The 27,082-nt window shown below is 37.4% G+C and overlaps 1 protein-coding gene across 5 annotated transcripts in view; it reads left to right on the forward strand.

Annotated features, from left to right (window-relative positions):
• LOC106081238 (EH domain-binding protein 1) overlaps positions 1-27,082 on the forward strand; it is a 110,032-nt gene that overhangs the window by 72,326 nt on the left and 10,624 nt on the right. For 3 of the 5 annotated variants that reach the window (XR_009398298.1, XM_059368547.1, XM_059368548.1), the window contains exons 4-11: positions 1,057-1,238; positions 5,095-5,294; positions 10,305-11,382; positions 15,935-16,137; positions 16,236-16,732; positions 17,131-17,223; positions 21,327-21,767; positions 21,826-21,946. Coding sequence is in view for 4 of the 5 variants with exons in the window: in XM_059368547.1 (XP_059224530.1) it covers positions 1,057-1,238; positions 5,095-5,294; positions 10,305-11,382; positions 15,935-16,137; positions 16,236-16,732; positions 17,131-17,223; positions 21,327-21,767; positions 21,826-21,946 (2,815 nt within the window). In the remaining variant the exon portion in view is untranslated. The remainder of the gene's footprint in view (positions 1-1,056; positions 1,239-5,094; positions 5,295-10,304; positions 11,383-15,934; positions 16,138-16,235; positions 16,733-17,130; positions 17,224-21,326; positions 21,768-21,825; positions 21,947-27,082) is intronic. The other 2 variants (XM_059368549.1, XM_059368550.1) reach the window with 2 other exon arrangements.

Consider the following 27,082-nt stretch of genomic DNA (forward strand, 5'->3'; position numbering starts at 1 on the left):
TATAGCGTGTCTATTAATTAAGGTCTTCCCCTTCCAACCCCAGTGTGATATTTACATTGGCCTTTAAATTCAATTATTTGCAAAGCAAGCAGCACACAAAATGAGGCATCAACACGTAATCAACAAATGGATCATTCCCAGAATTCAAGAAAGACAAAAAACAAAAGATGAACGAAGCTTGCGACTATTCGCAGAAATTTGAAAGACCATAGTTGACCCCCTAATTCTGGGAAGCTTAGGCCAACTATCACCCAATAATTGCAACAGTGTTGTGGTCATTAAGGCATTGGCGTGTTTTTTAGGCTATAAAATTTCAAGGCCACTTGGGTAGTTAGTCAGTGCTGCCTTGTTATGATACCTTAGTGAAGGTATAGAATTTCGTCCTTTAATCACGGTACTCAACAATAACTTTCACCAGGGGAGAATGGGTACAGGCCCGTTGGCTTGGCAATGCTAAAATTGTAACGTCGTATGAGTTTTACTTACTTTCAGCTCATTTCAATTTGTGATATTGTGGGCTTTCTGTGGTCACTTATAAAATGAAAGGTTAGCCCACGTCCCCAAAAACCTTTCCACAATCATCATTATTCAAAACCGCAATAACACAGCAACGCAATAACGAAAAAAAAGCCAACCCATAAACGTTGACAAGAGAATTAGAGAGAATATGATGTGGCGTTGGGTTTTTTATACGCTTTTGCAAGGCAATTTGAAATTGCAAACTTTTACAATGTAAAGAAAATCGATAGAATTGTTGGGCAAATGAAGAAAACCTGTTTGTACCTAGCATTGCTAACCTATTGAAATAATGACCTAATTTTGCATTTAATTTTCTATTGGCTCTGGGATATTAGATTTGGTCACGCACTCTACAGAAAAAAAGGAAGTAAAAAAGGCAGGGAAACTCACATCATCATCATCATTTCCACTACAATATCACATCATTTTGAAGTCTATTTTTCAAAGGGGAAAACTTTTTCTTGTTGATGTTGTACAACCTCACTTATACACAATTCTTTAACTCACGTTTTTCCTCTTTTGTGTAATTTTTTTCAGATAACTCCTTTGGGCAAAAAACGTGTCCTGGCAAATGCAAATATCAATATGCGCAAATATGCCAGTATTGAGTCGACCCAGCAGAGTTTCACGCTAAATCTTAAACCGGTGTCACGTAAAGTAACAGCAGCTGATTTGGAACTTACCATCAGTTGTGTCTTCCTGAGAGAGGGCAAGGCCACGTAAGTATAGCAAGTGTAAGGCAAAAAAAAAAAAAGAAAATCCTGGGCCATGACAATACATTTTATTAAAAAAATACTTTTATTATTATTTTTTTTTTCATTTTAATTGTTTTTGTTTTTATATTTTGTTCATTGTTACATTATTTATTTTTATTTTTGTTTCATTTTTTATGCTTTACTAGCTGAACTGAGCCCGCTCCGCTGTGCCTTCTTTTACTTTATATGGAGCAAAATTATCCTTTGAATATTTTTTTTCGGTAGTGTTATGGGAGTGGAGTGACCCCATAGGCGGTTTTTCCCAAATTTTGATATCAAATTCTTGCTTTACTCCAAAAGACCATTCACTTGAGCCCCATATTGCTATGATCGTAAATTTGTCCTCTTGGTGGTTTTTTTTGAGAGGGGCGACCCCAAAACACTTTCCCCCACATTTAGATAACAAATTCGTATTCTACACTCAAAAACCTTTCATTTGAGTCCCATATTGTCATGGTCAGTAAATAAGTCCTATTTGGGTGGTGTATTGGGGAAGGGGAGGACCCCCAGAAACTTGGTTCCACATTTGGATATCAGATTCGTTTTCTACTTGCAAACACCTTTCATTTGAGTCCCATATTGCCATGGTCGGTAAATATGTACGATTTAGGGGTGTTTTGGGGGTTGGGGTGACCCCCCAAGCGCACGGTCCAACAATTGGATATCAGATAAGTTTTCTAATCTTAAACACCTTTCATTTGAGTCCCATATTGTCGTAATTGGTCGTTATATATATTTGGTAGTTGGGGGAAGGGGGGGGGGGGCGTCCCCCTACGTAGCCCATCCGAAATTTAGATACCAATTTTTTTCTTTTTAGGTTCCTATTGAAGGCACACAAAATTTCGTTAAAATCGCATTATCCCTCTCCGAGATCTGGCGTTTTTGTAAATTAGGGTAAAGGGGAGGGGCCGCCCCCCTTCAGATATTAATAAATTTAGTACCCTATTTTCACCACGGGATCATTATGCACCATCAGTGAAAATTTCAAGAAAATAGGTTCAGCCGTTATTGAGTCTATAAAGAACACACAGAAAAACACAAATTGATTTTTATATATAAGACTAGCTTACCCCGGCCCGCTCTGTTGCGCCCCATTATGCTATGTTGGAGAGGAGTACTCTAAATTTTAATATTTTTGGGTAATTGTAGTTGAAAATGTATTCTAATTTTCCTATGGATTTTTCTACACTCAATTGAAACCCCACATTGCAATGCTCAGTAAAAGTCCTTCTTGGGGTGTGGTGTACCCCCAGAGACTTGGTCCCAAAAGTGAAAGTCAATTTTGTGCTCTATTCCCAAAGACCTTTCATTTAAGATCCATATTGCCATGGTCGGTAAATATGTCCGATTTGAGGGGTTTTGTGGTAGATGGGGGTGCTTGGTCTATAGATCCGTTGGGCAGGTTTTGGGTGTGGGCGGCCCTCCTAGGCATTCCACCCCAGAATTTGATACCAAATTTTTTGTTTTTAGGTCGCTGTAAGTGTGCAAACAAAATTTCGCTTAAATCGCCCCACCCATCTCCGAGATGGGTCATTTTGGAAAATTAGGGTAATTGTATAGAATTTTTTTTTGTATTCATATCTATGGCAAAGATTGGCAATTAAACTACCTTAAACACCGCCTGGGTGGGAAAGTTAAAAAATAGTACCACAAACAACCGAAACGAAATTCCTACATTCTATTTTTCTTTATTCAAAGGAGCGATAGGTTGTCATAACAAAGATACATGCTGATGATTAATTTTTACCACCCGGCACTCTCTCTGTTCATGTTCATGTTAATTGGATCAACTAAATCCAATTGGATCAAACAAATTCAATTGAAAACTGCCAGATGGCGCTAATTAAAATGTTAGTGCTACTCGCTTAGAGTGGTGGTCATCATGTGGTGGTTGTCTATGAATAGTCATTCATAGACAACCACCATACCATATGACTACCTATTAAATAGTCATCATTTCGTCTTTTTTATTTTAAATCATATTAAATTGCCATATTAAACGATTTTCTATGGTAAAAACTAATTTGTCATTCTATATATTTAGTGCGGTGGCGATAGTCCTTATCATGTAAAACTCTTGAACAAAAAAGTGTCAACACGTCGTTTGGTCTCGTCTAGCGATGAGCTAAAAATGGTTGCAACCTTAACGTTAAGGTTTGCGACTCCTGCTATCACACTGAAGGTTATTATTTCGGGGTTATGGCGGCCTACACATTTATTAAATCACACAGTGTACCGTTAGGTCATTGTAATTGATCGACTGTTTTGGGGTGAGGTGGTCCGCTAGATATATGAGCAGAATAATGATATCAGATTCGCAGTTCACAACCTTATATCTTAAATTTAATCTCATATTGTCATGATTGGTGTATACAGCCGTTTGGTGGAGGGCGTCTATATGAGGGTTGTGCGCCATACTGACACTTGAGCACAAATTTCAATGACGCACTCAACTCAAAAAAATCTATCACTTGATTACCCATTGTTTTAATATGTCAAATAACTTTTGAGATTCCATTGCAGGATATTGTCCGGCAATGGAATCTTGTAACCTATTGGAGGCGATTTTGAAACACCACCTACATTCTTGGACAAAAAGTTTAATGTCATATTCGTAATCTGCTCTCAAATGCCTTTCATTTGAGTTTCATCAAGCTATGATTGAGTAGTATTCCCATTTGGGGAGCTTATCGGGGATGGGGCGACCATCAATTTCATGGACCTCGTTTTTTATGTCATATACGCAGTCCCGAATACCTTTCATTTGAGTCCTATATTGATATATACGTCCAATATGTCTATTTGGAGCAGTTTTTGGGTTGGGCGACCCCTTGGATACTTAACCCAAATTTTTATACCACATTCGTTTTTTACTCTCCAATATCTTTCATTTGATACCTATTTTGTCCCTATCGGTCCACTTTTGATTTTGGGTGGATTTTTTGTGGTAACGGGGGAGGGTTCGCCCCCTTCCAACATCAACAAATTCCATAGCCTATACCTCCTTTCTGACATATTCGTAATCTACTCCCGAATACCTTTCATTCGAGCCCCATATTGTCATTATCGTCCAATAAACCAATTTGGGGGGTTTTGGGATCGGGGCGGCCCCCAATTACTTGGACCCGATTTTCAATATGGAATTTGTACTCTACACTTGAATACCTTTCATTTAAGATCCATATTGTCCCAATCGGTCCACTTTTGATTTTGGGTAGCTTTTTTGTGGTAACTGGGGAGGGCCCGCCCCCTTCCAACATCAACAAATTACATAGCCTATACCTCCTTTCTGACATATTCGTAATCTACTCCCGAATACCTGTCATTCGAGCCCCATATTGTCATTATCGTCCAATAAACCAATTTGGGGGGTTTTGGGATCGGGGCGGTCCCCCAATTACTTGACCCGATTTTCAATGTGGAATTTGTACTCTACTCTTGCATACCTTTCATTTAAGTTTCATATTGTCCCCATTGGTCCACTTTTATTTTTGGCTGGTACTTTTGTGGTAACGGGGGAGGGTCCGCCCCCTTCCAACATTATCATTATCGTCCAATAAACCAATTTGGGGGGTTTCGGGATCGGGGCGGCCCCCCAATTACTTGGACCCGATTTTTAATATGGAATATGTACTCTATTCTTGAATACCTTTCATTTAAGTCCCATATTGTCCCGATCGGTCCACTTTTATTTTTGGCTGGTACTTTTGGGGTAAGGGAGAGGGTCCGCCCCCAATGCGATATCAAAAAATATTTTTTTTTGAATACATATATATTAGCAATTTTTTCTATAATGTTTCGATTTCTTTTCACTTTTAAGCGATGAAGACATGCAAAGCGTGGTTTCCTTAATGTCGGTGAATAACAATTGTGATGTTGCACCTTTGGATGATCTGGAGGATATTCCAGATTTGGAAAACTCTGCCGATATATCGGATCATTTGTTTGATTTCACTCAACAATTGGAACAAATGACCACAAGTTTAAATGGCTGCATGGACTTACCCACACCATTGAGTGGTAAGTTATTGAGGTTAAGCTTGTCATGTGCATTTAGTTTGGTTTTCTGTTCTCATCATGTTGCATTATTTTTCCCTCAAACTATATGTAGTACTAAAAAAATAATATTTAATTATATGTATTAGCCTATATATAATATTATACGTAATATATAGATATTTTTAAAAGTATATAAGTTGTCTTGACTTTAGATAGAAAAACTGATTTCCAAGTGCAGTAGTTCAAAATTGTGACTAAAGAAAACAGGAATGTAAAGCAAGAGGCAGGGGGAGAAAAAGAAAGAAATTATGGAGAAAGGAGAGTATTGGTAAGGGAACGATAGCGATAGACAGTTTAGGAAAGGAAGAAGGAAGAAAGTATACCACAAAATGAAAGGTCCTGTTTATTTTTATTAAAGAGTTTTAGGAAAAATATTATCTCGAAAATGATAATGGCAAGAGAGTGTTAGATGTTAAATAGATTGGGAGAAGTTGAAAAAGAAAAGAGATAGGGGATAGACCTTTTAAGAAAGACAGAGAGAGAGAGGGAGAAAGTGAGAGATCGAGAGATTGAGGGAGAAAGTGAGTTAGAGAGAAAGTAAGAGAGAGAGAGAGGTAGAAAGTAAGAGGGAGAGAGGTAGAAGTAAAAGGGAGAGAGAGGTAGAAAGTAAGAGAGAGAGAGAGGTAGAAAGTAAGAGAGCGAGAGACATGGAGAAAGTGATTTAGAGGGAAAGAGAGAGAGAGAGAGAGAGAGAGAGAGAGAGGGCAAATAGAGAGAGTGAGAGATGTAAGAGATGAAGAGGGAAAAAGTGATAGATGAAGAAAGTGATAGATGGAGAATGTGAGAGAGAGGGTGAAGGGAGAAAGTGAGAGAGAGATATGGAGAAGGTGAGAGAATGAAGGAGAAAGTGAGTTAGAGAGAAAGTAAGAAAGGGAGAGAGAGAGGTAGAAAGTAAGAGAGCGAGATACATGGAGAAAGTGAATTAGAGAGAACGAGTGAGAGAGAGGGCGAAGATAGAGAGAGTGGGAGAAGTAAGAGATGGAGTGGGAAAAAGTGGGAGATGGAGAGGGAGAATGTGAGAGAGAGGGTGAAGGTGAGAGAGAGGGAGTAAGTGAGAGAAAGAGAATAAAAAAGTGAGAGAGAGAGGGAGAAAGTGAGAGAGAGGGAGAAAATGAGAAATCGAGAAAGTGGGATATAGAGGAAAGACAGAGTGAGAAAAAGAAGAGCGAAAGTAAGCGAGAGGGAGAAAATAAGAGAGCGAGAAAGTGGTATAGAGAAGAGAGGCAGAAAGTGGGAAAAATAAGAGAGATAGAGAGAAAGTGAGAAAACGAAAGTAAGAGAGATAGGGAGAAAGAGAATGAGAGACAAAACAGAATGAGAGAGAGTAAAAATAACTAGAAGAGGTTTATAAAAAAGAGAACCTCAATGGCTAATTCACAATCAAATTGCTATATCTTTAAACCATTTTTTTTAAGAGGACATTCTGCGACTTCGAAGGTAATCGTTGTAATGGGAGATAGGGAACAGCCCGTCTAAGCGAGCGAAGGAGAGACGGAGGGAAAAAAGTGAAGAGAGAAGGAGGGAAAAAAGTGAGAGAGCGAAAGAGAGTGGGAGAGAGAGAATGAGAGGCGGAGAAAGCGGGAGAGAGAAAATGAGTTAGAATGTGAGAGAGAAGGAGAATGAGAGGGGGAGAAAGTGTGAGAGAGAGGAAGAAAGCCAGAGAGAGGGAAAAAGTGTGAGGGGGAGGGAGAAATTGAGAGAGAATGTGAGCTGAAGAGAAAATAAGAAAGAGAAGAGGGAGAGAGAGAGAAAGTGAGAAAGAGAGAGAAAGTGGGGGATAGAGAGAGTGGGGGAGAGAAAGGGAGAAAGAAGAGAGGATTGAAAAGAGAACGAGAGAAAAGAGAATGAGAGGAAAAAAGAATGAGAGAGAGAAAATAGAAAGTGTTTAAGAAGAATATTATCTCAAAAATAATAATGGAGAGATAGATCATTATGTGTAAAGTGAACTAGGAGAGGTTGATAAATAAGAGAACTACAATAGACAATTCACAATCGAATTACAATATGTTTAAACCACTTCTTTAAAGAAGACATTCTGTGACTACGGCAGTAATCGTTGTAATGGGAGATAGGAGACAGCCCGTGTAAGAGAGCGTGAGAAAGATTGGGACAAACTGAAAGAGCGAGGGAGAGAGGGAGAAAGTGAGGATCGAAAGAGGGGGAGAAAACGAGAGAGCGATATGGAGAAGTGAGAAAGAGAAAAGGAAGTGAGAGTAGTGAGTTAGAGAAAAGGAAGGGAGAGGAAGTGAGTTAAAGAGAAAGTGGAGAGGGAGAAAGTGAAAGAGAGAGTGGGAGAAATTGAGAGACAATGTGAGTTAGAGAGAAAGTGAGAAAAAGAAGAGAAAGAGAGAGAAAGTGAGAAAGAGAAAAGAGAGAGAGCGGAAGAAAGGGAGAATGAGGATGAAAGAGAAAATATTGGGTTGCCCAAAAAGTAATTGCGGATTTTTCATATAGTCGGCGTTCACAAATTTGTTCACAGCTTGTGACTCTGTAATTGCATTCTTTCTTCTGGTAGTTATCAGCTGTTACTTTTAGCTTGCTTTAGAAAAAAAGTGTAAAAAAGTATATTTGATTAAAGTTCATTCTAAGTTTTATTAAAAATGCATTTACTTTCTTTTAAAAATCCGCAATTACTTTTTGGGCAACCCAATAGAAAGAGAATGAGAGAGAAAAGTGAATAAGAACGAAAGAGAGAAAGAGTTTTAGAAGAATATTATCTCAAAAATAATAATGGGGAGGGAGTATTTTTGTTTAAAGTCAACTAGAAGAGGCTAATAAAGAAGTGTACCTCAATGGATAAATCCCAATCGAATTCCAATATTTTTAACCAACTTTTTTTAAAGAAGACAATCTGTGACTTCGAAAGTATTCGGTGTAATGGAAGATAGGAGAAAGTGAAAGAGAGAAAGTGAGATAGAGAAAGTGAAAAAGAGAGAGAAAAAATGAGAAAGAGAAAATGAGGGAGAAAGTGCGTGAGAGAAGAGAAGAGAGAAAAAGTGAGTCAGAAAGAGAATTAGAAAGAAAGAGAGAGAGAGAGCAATTAAGTGAGAGAAAGAAACAAGTAAAAGCGTGCTTAGGTCGGCCGGGCCGAATTTTATATACACTCCACCATGGATCGCATTTGTCTTTTTAGGCGAACAAAGGATAAAAGAAAAGAATTGCTATGCTATTGGAGTCATATCAAGTTATGTTGAATCAAGCAATGTTGAAATGAATGTTGGAGACCATAGTAGAAGTCATTGTGTAAAATGTCAGCCAAATCGAATATGAATTGCGCCCTTTAGGGGCTAAAAAGTAAAATAGGGAGATCAGTTTATTAGGGAGCTGTATCAGGCTACAGAAAGTGGGAGAGAGAGAGAGAAAAAGAGGAGAAGAGAGAGAGAGAGAGGAGAAGAGAGAAAATGAGAGAGTTGCGGCAAATGCAAATTTGCCCATGAACATTCCTTTAAGGAACTGTGGCAAACATAACAATGAGTGCTGTCCGATTTAATTTTAAGCTCAATGATAAAGGACCTTCTTTTTATAGTCGAGTTCGAACGGCGTGCCCCAGAGCGACACCTCTTTTTTTTTTTTTACATGACAAAATACCTCGCCAGCATTAGGAGAGGTATAACCGCCGCTGAAAAATTGTCTGATATTCCAGCATTAGGAGAGGTATACCCCCGCTGAAAAATTGTCTGATATTCCTGCCAGGATTCGTATCCAGGCGTTTGGAGTCATAGGCGGATATGCTAACGTTTGCACTATGGTGGCCTCCAGTTGCGGGCAATTTAATTAATTTAAACGATGGCTTACTCCAGCTTATTTTCGTTAACTGAACTAGTTCGTTTAGTAAGTTCACTAGCTCGTTTAGTTAGTTCAGGTTAGTTAAATTAGCAGTTCTTTCAGCCAGTTCACTTTCTCGTTCAGGTAATTCAGTAGTTAATTCACTAGTTGCACTAGTTATTTTAGTAAGTTCTGCATTGTGTTTAGTTAATTTGTTGTTCCAGTTAGTTCACTAGTTCAGTTCATTTTGTGAGCTGTCTAACTATTCTTTCGACGAACGGTATGCGATTACTAAGCTAGAATGAATATTCTGTTGAACGAAAAGAACCATCTAAAGCGCTCTAGTTCAACTAGTTCGTTTGTTTCAGTAAACTAACTACTTGAACTAGTTCTAAAAGGCTCTATTGTAGTAAAATAAAGTTTTAGAAAAAATTTAAAAATATTTATCAAAACTTCCAATCTTTGCTCGAACAAACGTTTTCTTTGGTCACAAATTTGAAGTTTTTATTTCGGCGAAAAAGTTTTCGTTACGTATTATGTGCTAACATAAATGTAGAGTATCATCCTCTAATGTTCATGTGTCATGCATTTTTTCATACATTCCTAACATCCATACATACATATCAGTATCTGTTTCTGTTACTCATACCAATATAACCAATCTCTATATATATATGAACATACTTATAAATACTTAATTAATTTGTTTATTGTACAACTATTCTACTTTTTTCTCTTTATTCCGAAAACAAAAACGGTATCAAAACAAAATCGAAAAACAAAAAAAAATGAAAATCAACTATTAACACACAATCTGGCCACATTCGTACATATACAACACACATACATATGCAACACATTTATAAAAACTCATATCCTGTAACTGAATACAAAAAAAAAAAAAAATTATATCTTGTGCGTGTGTTGTTGGATTTTTGTTTGTTGTAATACCAAATGTAATCGTTCCATGTATAAATGTTTCAATGTACTTTATCATATAAACATTCTCTATACTCCAAACAAAAACCTTAATCTGTTAACTACTGCCTCATTTCAATTCGACTTGAACTAAATCAATAACCAATTAATTGGAAAACGAAATCTAAAAACCAATTCAAATGTTCGTTTGTTCGTACGTTTGTATAACCCACCCTCTTACCCACCTAACTACTACTACCACCTACATTATGTGTTCTTCGTACGTAGTCCCTTCATTGTCCGAAGATCCCACTCCTTTGGCTGAAGTTAATAATTTGAATTTTGAATTTGAATCAGACCTACAGCCACCATACACACCCCACGAGGGTGATGGGTACATGGAGGATAACCTAAAGACACCCAGTGCTACAACGGCGGCTTCATCCTCAACTCCTCTACACAGAGATCAAGTTCCTAATGAAGAACCAGCCCCCCCGGAGGAGAAAACCACGAAGAAGGAGCCCAATAGATTAATGAGAATTGTCACCTCCACCCCCATAGGCAAGGTTTTCGAAAAGAAAACCCCCGCTGGCGAAGAGCCTGTTAAACCAGTGCGTAAGAGCTTGAAATTCACTGGCGAACAAGAAAAAGATTCCTCAACCCAGAGCGAGACCAAAGAACATGGCAAGAAAGATGAGTCCCACAACAAGTCATTGGATCTGACCTTTGCCAGCCATGAAATTGCTGAATCCACGAAAATTTCCTGCACCGCAAATGACACCACAGTCACAGCCACAGAAGTTGGAAGTTCCCATCTCAGCAGTGATTCAAATAAAACACAAGTGCTAAACACCACCACCTCTAGTTCTGAGGCCACCAGTGACAATAAATCTCCCAAGGAGGATAGTCCAAATAATTTCTCTGCAAAAATCAACGAATTGAATATTTCGTCTACCTCCTTTAAGGCGGAACATCATAAACGTCCCGAATTGCAACCTTTGAATCTGAAGAAGTCCTATGAGTCCATAGAACCCACACCACCCTCGCATATCTCCGCATCGCATAACAGCAAAAGCACCAATAGTCAGAGCAACACCACCCTCAACAGCTCAAACAACAGAACATCCACAACCAACTCCACCAATTCAAATGGCCACCTTTCCCTTAGCAATGGTGGGCAAAATAATTCCCTTAAACCGGTTGAGAAGATCATACTCAAAGAGAATACTCCTGGTCAAGATTTGCTGGAATGGTGCAAAGAAGTTACCAAAGAATATCCCAATGTTAAGGTTACCAATCTAACCACCAGTTGGCGTAATGGCATGGCCTTTTGTGCTATAATTCATCATTTTGAGCCTAATTTAATGTGAGTATAAATGTATTTTTTTGGGAAAATTATGAAAAACCATTAAGTCTGGAAAATTAAGGAGAAAGGGAGAAATCGAAAGCCAAAAAAAAAAAGAGAAAGAAGATTTGAAAATTACTGAAAGGGGGAAAACTAGCGATAGAAAGATGAAGAGAGGAAAACGAACAAAATGGTCAGAAAAAGAAAACACGGTAGAAAGAAAACGGAATTGAAAGAGGGAGAGAAAATGGAAAAGGGGGATAGAGAAAATGGAAGAGGGGGATAGAGAAAAGAGATGAGGGGGAGAGAGAAAATGGAAGAGGGGGAGAGAGAAAATGGAAGAGGGGGAAAGAGAATATGGGAGAGAGGAAGCTAGAAAATGTAAGAGGGGAAGATAAAAAATGGAAGAGGGGGAGAGAGAAAATGAAAGATAGGGAGAGAGAAAATGGAATAGATAGTCTCAAAAATTAAAGAGAGCGAAAGAAATCGGAAACCAGAAAGAAAGAGATAGAGAGAGAGGAAGATAGAGAGAGATAAAGAAAGAATAAAGAGAGAAGAAGAGAGAGATAAAGACGACGAAAAAGAGGGGACAGAAAGAGGAATAACTACTGAAAGCGAGACGAAGAGAAGAAAATGGAGAGAAAGAGAAAAAAACTCCGGAGAGGGAATGTGGAATTAAAAGGGAGAGAGAAATTGGGAGAGAGGGATAGAGAAAATGTAAGAGCGGAAGAAAGAAAATGGAATGGGTCGAGAGAGAAAATGGGATAGATAATTTCAAAAATTCGTGAGAGCGTAAGAAATCGGAAGCCAGAAAGAAAGAGGAAGAGAAAGAGAGGAAGATAGAAGGAGAGAAGAAAATAGAGAGAGAAAGAAATCAGATAAGAAGAGAGAAAGGGAAGAGAAAGAGGAAGATAGAGAGAGAGAAAGATAAAAAGAAAAAGGAAGTGAGAGAAAGAGAGAGAAAGACTGAGAAAAAGAAGATGAAGAAGGGAGAACTAACGAAAGAGGGACGAAAAAAAAAACGAAAGAAAAAAGAGAGAAAGAGTCAAAAAACAAAACGGAGAGGGAAAATGGAAATGAAAGGGAGAGAAAGAAATGGAAGTGGGGGAGGGAGGAAATGGAAGAGGGGGAGAGAGCAAATGGAAGAGATGGATATAGAAAATGGAAAGAGGAGAAGATAGAAAATGGAAGAGAGGGAGAAGGAAATTGGAATTGAAAGTCTCAAAAATTAAAAAGAGCGAAAGAAATCGGAAGCCAGAAAGAGAGAGCTAGAGAGAGCTAGAGAGAGAAGAAGACGAAGAGATGAAAATAGAGAGAGAGAGAAAGACGACGAAAAAGAAGGGACGAGAAAGGGAAAACTAACGAAACAGAGAGGAAAAAGGAGAGAAAGAGAAAAAATACCGAAGAGGGAATATGTAACTGAAAGGGAGAAAGAGCAAATTTAATTGGGGGAGAGAGAAAATGGAAGAGAGGAATAGAGAAAATGCAAGAGGGGAAGAGAGAAAATGGAAGAGGGCGAGAGAGAAAATGGAATAGACAGTTTCAAAAATTAGAGAGACCGAAAGAAATCGGAAGCCGGAAAGAAAGAGGAAGAAAGAGAGAGGAATTGAGAGAAGAAGGTAGAGAGAGTAAAAAAGAGAGAGAGAAATACGACGAAAAAGAAGAGACGGAAAGAGGATGACTAACGAAAGAGAGGCGAAGAAAATGGTTTGAAAAGAAAAAAACACCGGAGAGGGAATATGAAATTGAAAGGGAGAGACAAAATTTAATTGAGGGAGAGAGAAATTGGAAGAGAGGGATAGAGAAAATGGAAGAGGGGAAAATGGAATAGGACGAGAGAGAAAATGGCATAGACAGTTTCAAAAAAGAATGGATGGAGGATGGAGAGAAAACAGGAGAGAGAAAGTTAGAAAGAGAAAAAACAAGAGAAAGAGAGAAAGAAGATGAAGAAGGTAAAACTAACGAAAGAGGGACGAAGAGAAGAAAACGAAAGAAAAAAGAGAAAAAGGAAAAAACAAAACGGTGAGGGAAAATTAAATTTAAAGGGAGAGAGAGCAAATGGAGTAGAAAGAATCAAAAATTAAAGAGTGAGAAAAGAAATCGGAAGCCAGAAAGAGTAAGAGAGAGAGAGAAAAAGAAAGAGTAAGTAGACGGAGAGGGAGAGAGGAATAGAGAGAGAGCAGAAGAAGATAGAGAGGGAGAAGAGAAAAACAAGAAAGAGGAAATAAGAGAGGGAAGAAGATAGTGAGGGAGATGAAGAGATTGAGAAGAAGAGAGTGAGAAGAAGATAGAGAGAAGAAGAAAGAGAGAAAAAGAGTGAGAGAACGATTAAAAAAGAGACGAAGGAACAGAGATGAAGAACGATAAGAAGGTGGAGAGGGAGAAGAAGACAAAACAAGAAAAGGAAGTGAGAGAGAGAAGAAGATAGTAAGGGACAAGATAAAGAGGAGAGAAAACAAGAAAGAGTAAGTGAGAGAAAAAGGAAGAAGAAAAATAAAAGAGGAAAGAAAAAGAAAGAAAGAGTAGAAGATAGAGAGGTAGAAGAAGAAGAAGAAGAGAAAACAAGGAAGAGGAAGTGAGAGAGAGAGAAGATGATAGAGAGAGAAAAACAAACAAAAATAAGGGACGGAAAGAGGGAAAACTAACGAAAGAGAGGCGAAGGGAGGAAAACGAAAGAAAAAGGGTAGAAGGAGTGAAAAAATGCGAGACATAAAATGGAAAGTATGAAGAGACAACTAGAGAAATAGATATCAATATAAAGAGACAATAAAAGAGAAAAAGACTAAGGATAGAAAATGGGACAGAGATGGTTGGTGGGTGTGGGACCTATAGGAGGACAGAGGGAAGGAGAGAAATCGAAGGAAAGAGAGAACACATAACGCATCGAATGTAGAGGGAGTGAAAACGAAAAAAAGAGAGTGCCAGCAAAAGAAAACAAATGTGAGAAAGGGAAAATGGGAGATAAAAAAGAATGGAAAGACGAAGAGAGAGGAATCGAAAGAGAGTGAATACTAAAAGAAAGAGAGGAAAAAAAGAGAATAAAAGAACTGGAAGAGCAAATAGGAGAGAGCGTGAGGAGAAAGGGAGAGAGAAAACCAAAAAGAGGGAATACGAAAAGAAAAGGAGCGAGAAAAGTGATGGAGAGAAGAAGTAAGAAACTGTAGAGAGAGAAAGTGGTGGACGGTAGAGTGAGATAGAGAGAGAGAGAAGAGAATAACGCTAGAGAAAGAGAAAAAACGATAGAGGTAGAGAAAAAACGATAGAGGTAGAGTAAACGACAGAGACCCATGCTGATAGATGGAGAAATAAAGAGAGAGAGAGAGAGAGAGAGAGAACAACAGGATAGAAAACGGTAGACGGGAAGAAGATGATACGGAGAATGCCAGAGCCACAACAGATTAGAGAGAAAACCAGAGAGAGAGAGAAAACCGAGAAGGGGAAAACCAAAGAGGGAAAAAAACGAAAAGGGGAGATAAAGGAGAGAATGTGCACGAAAAAAAGGTGGAGAAAACACAAGAGAATGAAAACCAGAGAGAGTGAAAACAAAAGAAGGACAATACGGTGAAAAGAAAACGATAGAGAGAGACGTGGTGGACGCGTGGGAATAACGATAGCATGGGAAAAAACTAAAGAGCAAAATAACGATACAGAATAAAATGATGGAGTGAATTAACGATATAAAGAAAATTATAAAATAGTGATAGAAAGAATATCCGAAAAGAGGAAAAACCATAAAGTGATGGGGCGGAGTTAGAGTGGGAGAGGGAGATTGGGGATAGAATGTGTGTTATAAAGAGAGGAAAAAATTTAAAAAAAAATGAAAATGAGGGACGATACAAGTAAAGCAAATGTAAGTGTGCCAGTTAGAAGTCTAGCGGTAAGTCTAGAACATTTGAGGGGGTGTGAGATCAGAAGAGAAAACAGAAAATGTTAAAAAGAGATAGAAAAAGTGATTGACAAAATGAGAGTTGAAGATAAGGCAAATTGCAGAAAAAGTCATTGTGACAGAGGCAAACAAAAATCAACAAATATAGAAAAAATAACTAAATTCAGCGTGTCAGAGGAAAAAAACGGAGAGATAGTAAGGTATTGGAGGAAAATGAGAGGCAAAATGAAAGAAAGGGCATAAGAGTATAAGAAGAAGTTGAGTCTAAAAAAATAGGAAAACAATGCGAATCGGAACGAGGAGAAAACAGAAGAGAACAAAGACAAAGAGAGAAAGAGAGAGAGAGGGAAAAGTAAGGAGAGCGAAAAGAGTACAAAGAGAAATGAAGTGGTTCGGAAACGCGGTAAATTTGAGAAAAGTGAAAACTAGAGAGAGCTTGCAGAAGAGAGCAAAGTAATACTTAAGGAGAAAAAGATACAGTGAATTGGAGTAAATACCATAGTTTGGCGTAAAACGAGGTAAACGATAGAGAAAAGTTGTGATCCAAAGAGAAGTTGTGAAAAATGATAGGGCAAGGGAGATTGAGAAAAATAATGATTTTTTGAATAAATTTTTAAAATTTTTTTCTTTAGTTTTCACTTAAAATTTCTTTAAATTAATATTTTTTTTATCTTCCCCTTATGACAGTGACATGTCCAAACTTACACCCCATGAGGTGGTGGGCAATTGTCGCATTGCTTTCGATGCTGCCGAATCCCTGGGTATACCACGGGTTATTGAGCCACGTGATATGAGTCTATTGGCCGTTCCCGACAAATTGGCAGTAATGACGTATTTGCATCAATTGCGTGCCCATTTTACCGGCAAACAGCTACAAATTGAACAAATTGGTGAGTTATTGATTGGCTGGGCAAAATGAAAATATAACAAATTAATTGACTTGGGTTTTGTATTTGTTTTGCTGTGCTTTTTTTCTGTCGCTGTAAAGGTCCCACATCCGATGAGTCCAGTTACGTGATTGGCAATTATAAATCAGACAACCTTTCGTCACAGAATCTACTCAACTTGTCGCACTTGAAAGCACAATTATTACATCAGAATTCCTTGGATGATGACATTTTCGGTGGCCTGGACAACAACAAATCGCAGTTATCGCCCACAGCCAAAAAGGATGTCAAGAATCTAATATTGTCCAGTTCGAAGAGTATTCTGGGCAAAGTTCTGTCGCCCACAAAGGACAAGAACACCATCAATGCCTCACAACATTCGAATTTGAGCAATTTGTCGTCGTCGATGACTTCATCACCATTGATAGAAGGCAATGGTGTAACGGAAGAACATCACCATGGAGTTGGTAGTGGTGTCGTAGGTGGTGTTGATGATGTGAGCAATTCCTCGAATCAAGAGAATATATCACACAATGCACAAGTGAAGGAACCCTCATCGCCCACCACAACAACACCGCTGGATCCAAACACGACAAATGTAAGTGAACTGGTAGAAAAGGAATACAAATTGAAGCTTTGTATATAAGCAGCTGCAATATGCTTGATCCCTATGGAGGTCTTCTTTTCCTTCAAGTGGAAAAAAAAGTTTTTCCATTAACACTCAACTTCTAAAACGCCAATAAAAATGAGTTTACATCTAAGGTTGGGCTATTGATAATATATACACTTATGTCCTGTAATTTTTTTATTACCAACCTTGACCCCTAAACTCTTTTATTTGGCGTTTGAATTTTATGTTTGTGTGTGTGTGTGTGGTAAGTTTTTGTTGATGGTCACTTTCCATCTGTTTCTTTTTTATTTGAGTTCATTAAGCTTTTGTTTTTGTTTTATTTGTTTTTATTTGTTTTGGATTTTTTACGCTTTTTGTTTTTGTAGAAAATTTTATCACGTCATAAAGAGCAAAGTGAAAAAGCCCGCCTAATGATGGAAAAATTAAAAATTTCCCAAATAGATCGAAATTCGAATGATGTAAGTATGGCTAATGCTAATCATAATCATTGTCACCTCGTCATATATATTTTTATTTTAAAATTTAATTGGGGTTTTTCGTTAAGCTTTTGTTAGTACTAAAATTTTGTTAAGTTTTTACAAGTTTTTCTTGTTTTGTTACTTTAAAATTTAAGATTTTTGGTTTGTAAAGAGAAAACATGCAAAACAAAGATATTATAATGTGGTATAACAGTTTAACCTTAACTGTTATACACTGTTATTAGCTATAGTATAGTGTTATAAACATGTTATACGATGTTATACACATGTTATACATTGTAATACTATATTTTTATGCAACTAAAACAGTTCTACTGCAGTATAACAGTTTTATTTAATCGTCTAAACCAATATTATTTTAACCCTCATTGTCTCCGGAAAGTAGTTAAATCTCACAATATTATAAAAACTTTAAAAAGGCGAATTGTTTGGTTATAATATAGTATAACAGATATATTAAAACTGTTATACGAACTTGAAATTTGCTAGTATCTTTTTTGTACAGACATATAAAATGCGTTGAACGACGACAGTTCAGTGTTCAATAATCAATTCAAATTTGTAAGTAACAACGCAGTATAACAGTTTTATTTCAACTGTTATATAATCTTGAAATTTCCTCTTAAAGTTTTTGTAAATACATTATTAATGCAGAGTGCAGTAAAAATTCAGTATTACATTTAAATTGCGATTTTGTAAGTTGTAATACAATATAACAGTTTTATTTTAGCGGTTATGCAATCTTGAAATTTCCTTTTAACACCTTTGTAAAGTCATAAATAGTGCAAAGTACACTTAAAAATCAGTATAATATTGAAAATGCACGTTTGAAAGTTGCAATGCCGTAAAACAGTTTTATTTTAACTGTTATACAATCTCGAAATTGAATCTAACCATTTTGTAAAAACATAAATAATGCATAATGCAGTAGAAATTCAGTATTATATTGAAAATGCAATTTTCTAAGTAATAATGCAGTATAATAGTTTTATTTAAACTGTTATACATTCTTAAAATTTGACCCTTACGATTTTCTGCAGACATAAATAAATCATAGTTCAGTATAATATTAAAATAGGTAATTTGTAAGCTGTAATAAAGCAGTATAACAGTTTTATTTTAACTGTTATAAAATATTGACATATCCTGCTAAAGTTTTTTAAAAACATAAATTGTGCACAGTGCCGTCAAAATTTAGTATGATGTTTAAAATACGATTTTGTAGGTTATAATACAGTATAACAGTTTTATATAAGCAGTATAACAGTTATACAATATTAAAATTTGCTACTTGCGATTTTGTACAGATATAAATAATACATAGTTCAGTTAAAAAAAGCAAATTTGCAAGTTGTAATAACGCAGTATAACAGTTTTATCTTTTAACTATTATACAATATTAAAATGAACTTTATAAGTTGTCATGCAGTATAGATTTGTTGTTGTAGCCACATTTTCATATGGAGGTGGAAATCCTCGTCAAGCTCGTGTATGAGCAAACTCGTTCTGGTTCAAAGAAGCAATCGCCGCGCTAACAGGGTGACCATTGGTTTTTAAACTCGCCTTGTCATAAAGAGAATCATAGGCACTCAGTATTTATGCAAGGGCCGGTGAAGCCCGGCCTCTCACTGATGCTCTCCGCTCGATACCGCTAATTGTCCGCACTGCTGTTGCAAGTACTCCGTATGGAGCACACCTCTATCTGCAACCTGTGGACGCGCCCAATTGCTCGCAGCTAAGCTTCTCGTGACAACCATGAACACCACAGACATCGGTTCTCATAGTTCCAGCCTGTGGTCTGCTCACAGGTATCCTCTTCCAGGGCCGTATAACAGTTATTGTTTTATTGTTAAACAATCTTGAAATTTCGTGCCAATGGTATTATAATGACATAAATATTGCACAGTGCAGTTCAGCATAATACAAAAATCCAAGTTTTTAAGTTATTATGCAGTATGTCAGCTCGTTTAAACTGTTATACAATTATGAATTTACTGCTAACGGTTTTTGAAGACATCAAAAATGCATAGTTCAGTAAAATTTAACAGTTAACAGTTTTTTAAAGACATAATAATGCATAAAGTATTGCACAATGTTCTCTAGAACAGTTACAATGCGAGTTTGTAAGTTATAATTTAGTATAACAGTTTTTTTTTCACTGTTATACAATCTTAAAATTTGATATTAAGATTGTGAATGATGCGTAGAGTAGTAAAGTTTCAGTAAAATATTAAAAAATGAGAACATGTAAGTTAAAAAGTAGTATAACAGTTATATTTAAACCCTAATGAAAACTTGAAATTGGTTGCTAACAACTTGGTAAAGGCATAAATAATGCTACGTGCAGTATAGGTTCAGGGTTAGGTATAAAATGCGAGTTTTTAGGTTATAACGAAGAATAACAGTTATATATGAACTGTTATACAATCATTAAATAGTCTGGTAACGGGTTTTTAAGACAAAAATTATGCACTGTTCAGTAAATGAGAATAGTATTACAAAAAGTGTGGATATGTAAGTTAAATTGCAGTTTAACAGTTTTATTTGAACTGTTATACTATCTTGAAATTCTTTGCTATAGGAGTTTTTGAGACATTAATAATGCATAGTATAGTAAAAGTTCGGTAAAATATTAATAGGGCGAGTTTGAAAGTTATAGTGCAGTATAACAGTTTTATTCAAACTGTTATACAATCATTAGATATTCTCCTAACGGGGTTTTTGACATAACTAATGCATTGTGCAGTAAAAATTCTGAATATGCAAATATGTTAGTATGAAAAATGCAAATATGTTAGTTATAATGAAGTTAAACAATTTTATTCCAACTGTTATACAAACATTTAATATTTTGCTAACCGTTTATAAGGACATAAATAATGTACTGTGCAGCAAAATTAAAATAAAAAAGTAAAACTGATATTAAACCAGAGAATTGCAAGTGAAAGTGCAGTATAACAGTTTAATTTCTTTTATATTCTTTCAAAATTATTTGCTTAAGGTGTTTATAAGTAATGCATAGTTTAGTAAAAGTACGGTATAATATTAAAAGGGTTAGTTTGTCAGTCACTATTCCATGTAACCGTTTTATTTAAACTGTTATACAATTTTGAAATTATTCTTTAAAAGTGTTTTAAAAACATAAATATTGCATTGTATGATCAAAGTTCAGTGTAATATTAATAGGGCGAGTTTGTAAGGTATTATGCAGTATAACAGTTTTATTTAAACTGTTATACAATCATACGATATTCTCCTAACAAAAATAATGCACTGTGAAGCAGAAATAAAAAAAATAATATAAAACCAGCGAATTTGTAAGTTAAAATGCAGTATAACAGTTTAATTTAAAATGTTATACTCTTTCAAAATTCTATGCTTAAAGTGTTTTTAAGTAATGCATAGTGTAGTTAAGTACGGTATAATATTTAAAAAATGTGGTTTGTCAGTTATTATACCATATAACAGTTTTATTTAAACTGTTATACAATTTTGAAATTGTCTCCTAATAGTGTTTTAAAATTAATAATAGTATACTAAAAGTTCAGTTTAATATAAATAGGGCGAGTTTGTAAGTTATAATGCAGTATAACAGTTTTATTCAAACTGTTATACAGTCATAAGATATTCTCCTTACGGGTCATATATCATGCACTGTGCAGTAAAAATTCTGAATAATATTAAAAATGCAAATTTGTTAGTTATAATGCAGTATAACAGTTTTATTTTAACTGTTAGAAAACCATTAGATATTCTGATAACTGTTTTTAAAGACATATCTAATGCATTGTGCAGTAAAAGTTCCGAATAACAATAAAAATTCACATTTATTAGTTATAATACAGTATAACAGTTTTATTGAAACTGTTATACACCCTTAAAACTCTCTGCTCAAGGCTTTTTTAATGCATTAGAAATGAATAGAACTGTGAAATTGCTGTACAACAATTTTTCTTAAACTGTTATACACTCTAGTCATTAAGTTGTAATTAAATAAAAATAATTTAAGATAATTTCTTATTAAATCCTCTTTGTATTTATTACAATTTCTAACTTTTTTTGTTTTATTTTCATTGAACTAGGAGGAACGTCAACAACGTCTACGGGAGCAGGCACGTCGCCTTATACTCGAAACTCGTGGCAAATCATCATCGAATAACAGCAGCCAGGAAAGCCCCACATCACCCACAAAACCCAAGCGGTACAACTTCACCTCAGAACGTACAATATCGCCTATTAGCAATACCCTAGACCTGGAGGAGTTTGGTGGGGGTACAACAGCCCAAACCAATAGCAGCAGCAACAACAGTACATCGCCCAAAGCGCCGTTGTCGCCCACAAAGCGGATAACACCACCACGTGATAATGAAAATAGCAGTAGTAATAGCAGTAATAATACAAATAGTAAACTAAGTCCTAGTCATAGATTAAGTCTTACCAATGGTGGAGGGGTTGTGGGCGGTGCCACGCTACAATCCTTTAGCAATGTAATGGATCGTTTGACACCAAAGAGCGAGAATATGGTAGGTACTGCAGTGCATAATACAAAGATATCAGTCTCACTTTCTATTTTTCCTGTAGCCCGATAAACTGGCCTTCATACAATCCGAATTGGAGGCCTTGGAGCGTGAACAGGTGGCCGTGGACCAAAAGGCCAATAGCCTGGAGAAGAAACTTCGTGCCGTGATGAGTGGAAAACCAAGTAATAATAGAAATAAGGAAAACTCTTTTATTAGATTAATCAGAAATAGCATTGGTGGCGGTGAAACCATACGCATTAAATTGTTAGACATAGAAAATGGTGAATTGTCCCTTACACCCACGGGTAGTTCAGATTCATGTTCATCGGACTCATCCTCCAATACATATTCAAGTGATCCCGACGAGGAGGATGATGCTGATCGTAATGATGGTGTTGTAGGAATAAAAAATCGCCTTTTAAGGCCCTTTTCGGCGCAGACGTCGGCGGCGGGCAGTGTTGCCGCAACGGCTAATAGGCAGCGTGTGCGCAGACGCCGTCCCCAACATCCGCACATCAGACGACAACGTTCCCGCTCATGCTGTGTGGAAATGCAAAGGCCACCACAGTCTGAAATCGAAAGGGACATGCAGCACCATCAACAATCACATCATCCGAATCGAGTGCCTGGTGGCAATGCCACTACAGCTACCTCAGTGTCTACACAACCCTATAGTCTGTTATCCTCAGCTTCGTCCAATCATTCCTCTTGTGATAATTTCAAAATCTGCAGCGATGATGAAGAGCAACAACAACATCAACAGCACAGCCATCAAGTGATGAGAAGGCGTCATAGAAGACGTTCAACCTCTCAAAGAAGATCAAGAAGTAGAAGCAAAAGTGCTGGTGGTAAATGTGTTTCCCCATTTCTTGTTTCATTTAAAAGCAACACACAGCAAAGCAGCGCAGAGCATCGCATTGCATTGCCTGGCATTACGCATAGAGCGTGCTTTGTTTACTCAATGCTTTATGTGTTCAATAGTCAACATTCAGTTGAAAAGCTTCAGTAGCAGCTTACTCATGGCCTAACTGTCTGGCAGGCTTATACCAAAAATCTTCTAAAGCTTCAAAAGTCCTCTAAGCTTTAATAGCCTGCTGCTGTTGCACACGCACAGAGCTTTAGTTGCTGCCCAGCCAGCCTAGCATCGCATCGTATCGCCTCGCCTCGCCTTTCCTTCTCATGTTGTCATAGCCAAGTTCGTTGCCAATCATAACCCCATCTTAGCCACTTCGAATATCAAAATGTCATTAAACCAAGCTCTTAAAACTCAAACATTGTGTTAACTTTCTTTTTTTTTAAGTGTATCCATTTCAAAACAAAAACCCAAACTGTAACTACCATATCTATGTGTGAATTAACTTTAGAGTTCCCTTAAAAAACACCCCCCTTAGAATAAAAGGAAATTTGAATTCCCTAAAAAACAACAATTTTAAAAAATCCCTCCATATCGTTTTCCATCTCCCCTGATTTTGTGTTTAACATGCCTCGTTTTTAAGCTTTAGTTGTTGTTGTTTGTTTTTAGTTGTTCTATTTCTAAAAAAGTTGTTTTGTTTATTTAGAACTGTTGAATATTAGCTACAATTATAGTTAAAATTATCGAATGTTATATACTTTAAGTGTTACTGTTTTTAATGCAAAAGACAAAGTTTGAAGATTCAATTGAGAAAGACTTGTTTGGAGCCCTGTCATATGCTATAGGGTAAAAAAAAGTTGCAACATACCTACTCTGAAAAACTACAGTTAGATAAATATGAAAAACGTTTGTTTTTAAATTCCCATATTGTTACTGATATTTTACCGATACATACATAACACCTATAGTTTTCTTGCCTTCGTTGAGCCAAAGTTTGATGTTTAATATATCTTTCGTTAATCCTATGCTTTTCAAATAGAAATCTTGGGGACAGTATGCAACGACATCGGAAAAAAGAATACGAATAAAGAAAAATAAAATTAAAGGGAAAGGGTACTTAACCTACGTTTGCCCAAAGGAAACCGTGCTTAAACTACCCTTCTCCAAAGGAAACCGTACATAATCTTCAAAAGCAAGGGTATTCAATCTACCCTTCCCCAATTGAAAGGGTACTTATTTTATCTTTCCCCAAGGAAACGCTACTTTATCTACCTTTACCCACCCTTCCCCAGAACCTACATTTCCCCGAAGGGAAATTTCGCTAAAACTACCCTTTCCCAAGCGAAAACATACTTAATCTACACATTCCCAAGCGAAAAGGTACTTAATGTACCTTCCTCCAAGCGAAAGGGTACTTAATCTACCCTATTCCAAGCGAAAGGGTACTGAATCTACCCTTTTCCACGTGAAAGGGTACGTAAACTACTTTCCTCAAGGAAAGGGTAATTAAACTACTTTCCTCAAGGAAAAAGAACTTAATCTACCTTTTCTCAGGGAAAAGGTTAGTTAATCTACCTTTCCCAAGGGAAAGTGTACTTAATCTACTATTCCCCTAGGGAAATGGTACTTAATCTATCCTTCCCCAAGGGAAACGATACTTAACTGATTCTTCCCCAGCGGAACGTATACTTAATCTTTTCTTCCCCAAGGAAAAGGATACTGAAACCACCCTTCCCTGAGGGAAAGGGTACTTAAACTACCCTTCTCCTAGGGAAAGGGTAACTAAACAACTCTTCTCTAAAGAGAAAGCGTAATTAAAGTACCTTTCCCTGAGAGAATGGTGTTAAAACTATACTTCGCTGTGGTAAAGGGTACTTAAATTATCCTTACTTTACGGAAAGGGTGCTTAAAGTACCCTTCCCTAAGGGAAAGGTACTTAAACTACCTTCCCCTAGGGAAAGGATACTTAAACTACCATTCCCTTATAGAAAAGGTACTTAAACTAACCTTCCCTGAACGAAATTGTGCTTACACTAACCTTTCTTGAGGGAAAGGTTTCTTAAATTACCCTTCCCTGAGGGAAAGCTACTTAAACTACCTTCCCTTAAGGAAACGGTACCATTCTCTTACGGAAAGGGTACTTAAACTACTACTTAAACTACCCTTTCCTGAGGGCAAGGGTACTTAAACTACAATTCTCTGAATGTAAGGATACTTGAATTACCCTTCCCTGAGGGAAAGGGTACTTAAACTACCCATTCCTAAGGGCGAGGGTACTTAAACTATCCTTCCCTGAGGGAAATTGTACCTAAAATACCCTTCCCTGGGGCAATGGTACTTAGTTTACCCTTTCCTAAGAGAAAGGATACTTTAACTCCCCTTAACCGAGGGAAAGGGTACTTAAACTACCCTTCACTGAGGGAAAGAGTACTTTAAATGCCCTTACCTGTGGGAAAGGGTACTTTATCTACCCTTTCATGAGGGAAAGGGTACTCAAAGTACCCTTCCTTGTGGGAAAGGGTACTTAAACTACCCCCTCCCGGAGGGAAAGGGTACTTAAGCTATCCTTCACTGAGAGAAAGGGTACTAAGGCTACACTTTAAACTACACTTCCCTGAGGGAAAGGGTACTTAAACCACCCTTCTATGAGTAAAAGGGTACTAAAACTACACTTCTATGAGGGAAAGGGTACTAAAACTACCCTTCCCTGAGAGAAAGGGTACTAAGGCTACCCTTTAAACTACACTTCCCTGAAGGAAAGGGTACTAATATTACCCTTCCCAGAGGGAAAGGGTACTTAAGCCACCCTTCTATGAGGAAACGGGTCCTAAAAGTACCCTTGCCTGAGGGAAAGGGTACTAAAACTACCCTTCTCTGAGAGAAAGGGTACTAAGACTACCCTTTAAACTACACTTTCCTGAGGGAAAGGGTACTTAAACTACACTTCCCTGAGGGAAAGGGTACTTAAATTACACTTCCCTGAGGGAAAGGGTGCTTAAACTACCCTTCGCTTAGGGAAAGGCTACTTAAACTACCAGTGTCTGAGGGAAAGGGTACTTAAACTACCATTCTTTGATGGAAAGGGTACTTAAACTACCCTTTTTTGAGGGAAAGGCTAATTAAACAACCCCTTCCCTAAGGGAAAGGGTAATTAAACCACTCATTCCCTTAGGGAAAGGATACTTAAACTACCCTTCCCTTAACTATCTTAAACTATCCTTCCCTGATGGAAGGGGTACTTAAAATACCATTCCCTATCGAAAATGGTACTTAAACTATCCTTCCCTAAACGAAAGGGTACGTAAACTACCCTTTCCTGAGAGAAAGGGTTCTTAAACTACCCTTTCCTGAGAGAAAGGGTTCTTAAACTACCCTTCTATCAAGAAAGGGGTGCTAAAACTACCCTTGCCTGAGGGAAATGGTACTTAAACTACCTTTCCCTGGGGGAAAGGGTACTTAAACTACCCTTCTATGAGGGAATGGGTACTAAAACTACCCTTGCCTAAAGGAAGGGGTACTAAAACTTCCCTTCCCTGAGGCAAAGGGTACTAAGACTAACCTTCCCCGAGGGAAAGGGTACTTAAACTACTCATCCCCGAGGGAAAAGGTATGTAATCTACCCTTTCCTAAGAGAAAGGGTACTAAAACCACCCTTCTATGAGGAAAAGGGTACTAAAAGTGCCCTTGCCTGAGGGAAAGGGTACTAAGACTACCCTTTAAACTACACTTCCCTTAGGGAAGTGTAGTTTAAGTACCCTTTTCCTCAGGCAAGGGTACTTACATTACCCTTTCCTCATAGAAAGGTACTTAAACCACCCTTCTATGAGGAAAAGGGTACTAAAAGTACCCTTGCCTGAGGAAAAGGGTACTTAAACTACACTTCCCTAAGGGAAAGGGTACTTAAACTACCCTTTCCTGAGGGAGAGGATACTTAAACTTCCCTTCCCTGAGGGAAAGGGTACTTAAACTACACTTCCCTGAGGGATAGGGTACTTAAACCACCCTTCCCTGAGGGATAGGGTACTTAAACCACCCTTCCCTGAGGGAAAAGGTACTTAAAACACCCTTTGATGAGCGATGTGTACTTAAACTACCCTTCTCTGAGGGATAGAGCATCCTTTCCTGAGGGAAAGGGTACTTAAACTACCCCTCCATGAGGGAAAGATTACTTAAACTACCCTTCCTTAAGGTAGAGTATACTTAAACCACCCTTCCCTGAGGTAAAGTGTACTCAAAACTACCGTTTCACGAGGGTAAGAATACTAACCTTTGCCATGGGAAAGGGTACTTAAACTAGCCTTCCCCAAGTGAAAAGGTACCACAACTAGCCTTCTCCAAGGGAAAAGGTTATTAAACAACCCTTCCTCAAGGGACAGGGCACGAAACCTACCCTACCCTAAGGGAGTGGGTGCGACAACTACTTATCCATAAGGAAAGGGGTACGAAATCTAGCCGTCCCAAGTGA

The sequence above is a fragment of the Stomoxys calcitrans genome, chromosome 5, assembly GCF_963082655.1.
Source record: "Stomoxys calcitrans chromosome 5, idStoCalc2.1, whole genome shotgun sequence".
Classification (NCBI taxonomy): Eukaryota; Metazoa; Arthropoda; class Insecta; order Diptera; family Muscidae; genus Stomoxys; species Stomoxys calcitrans.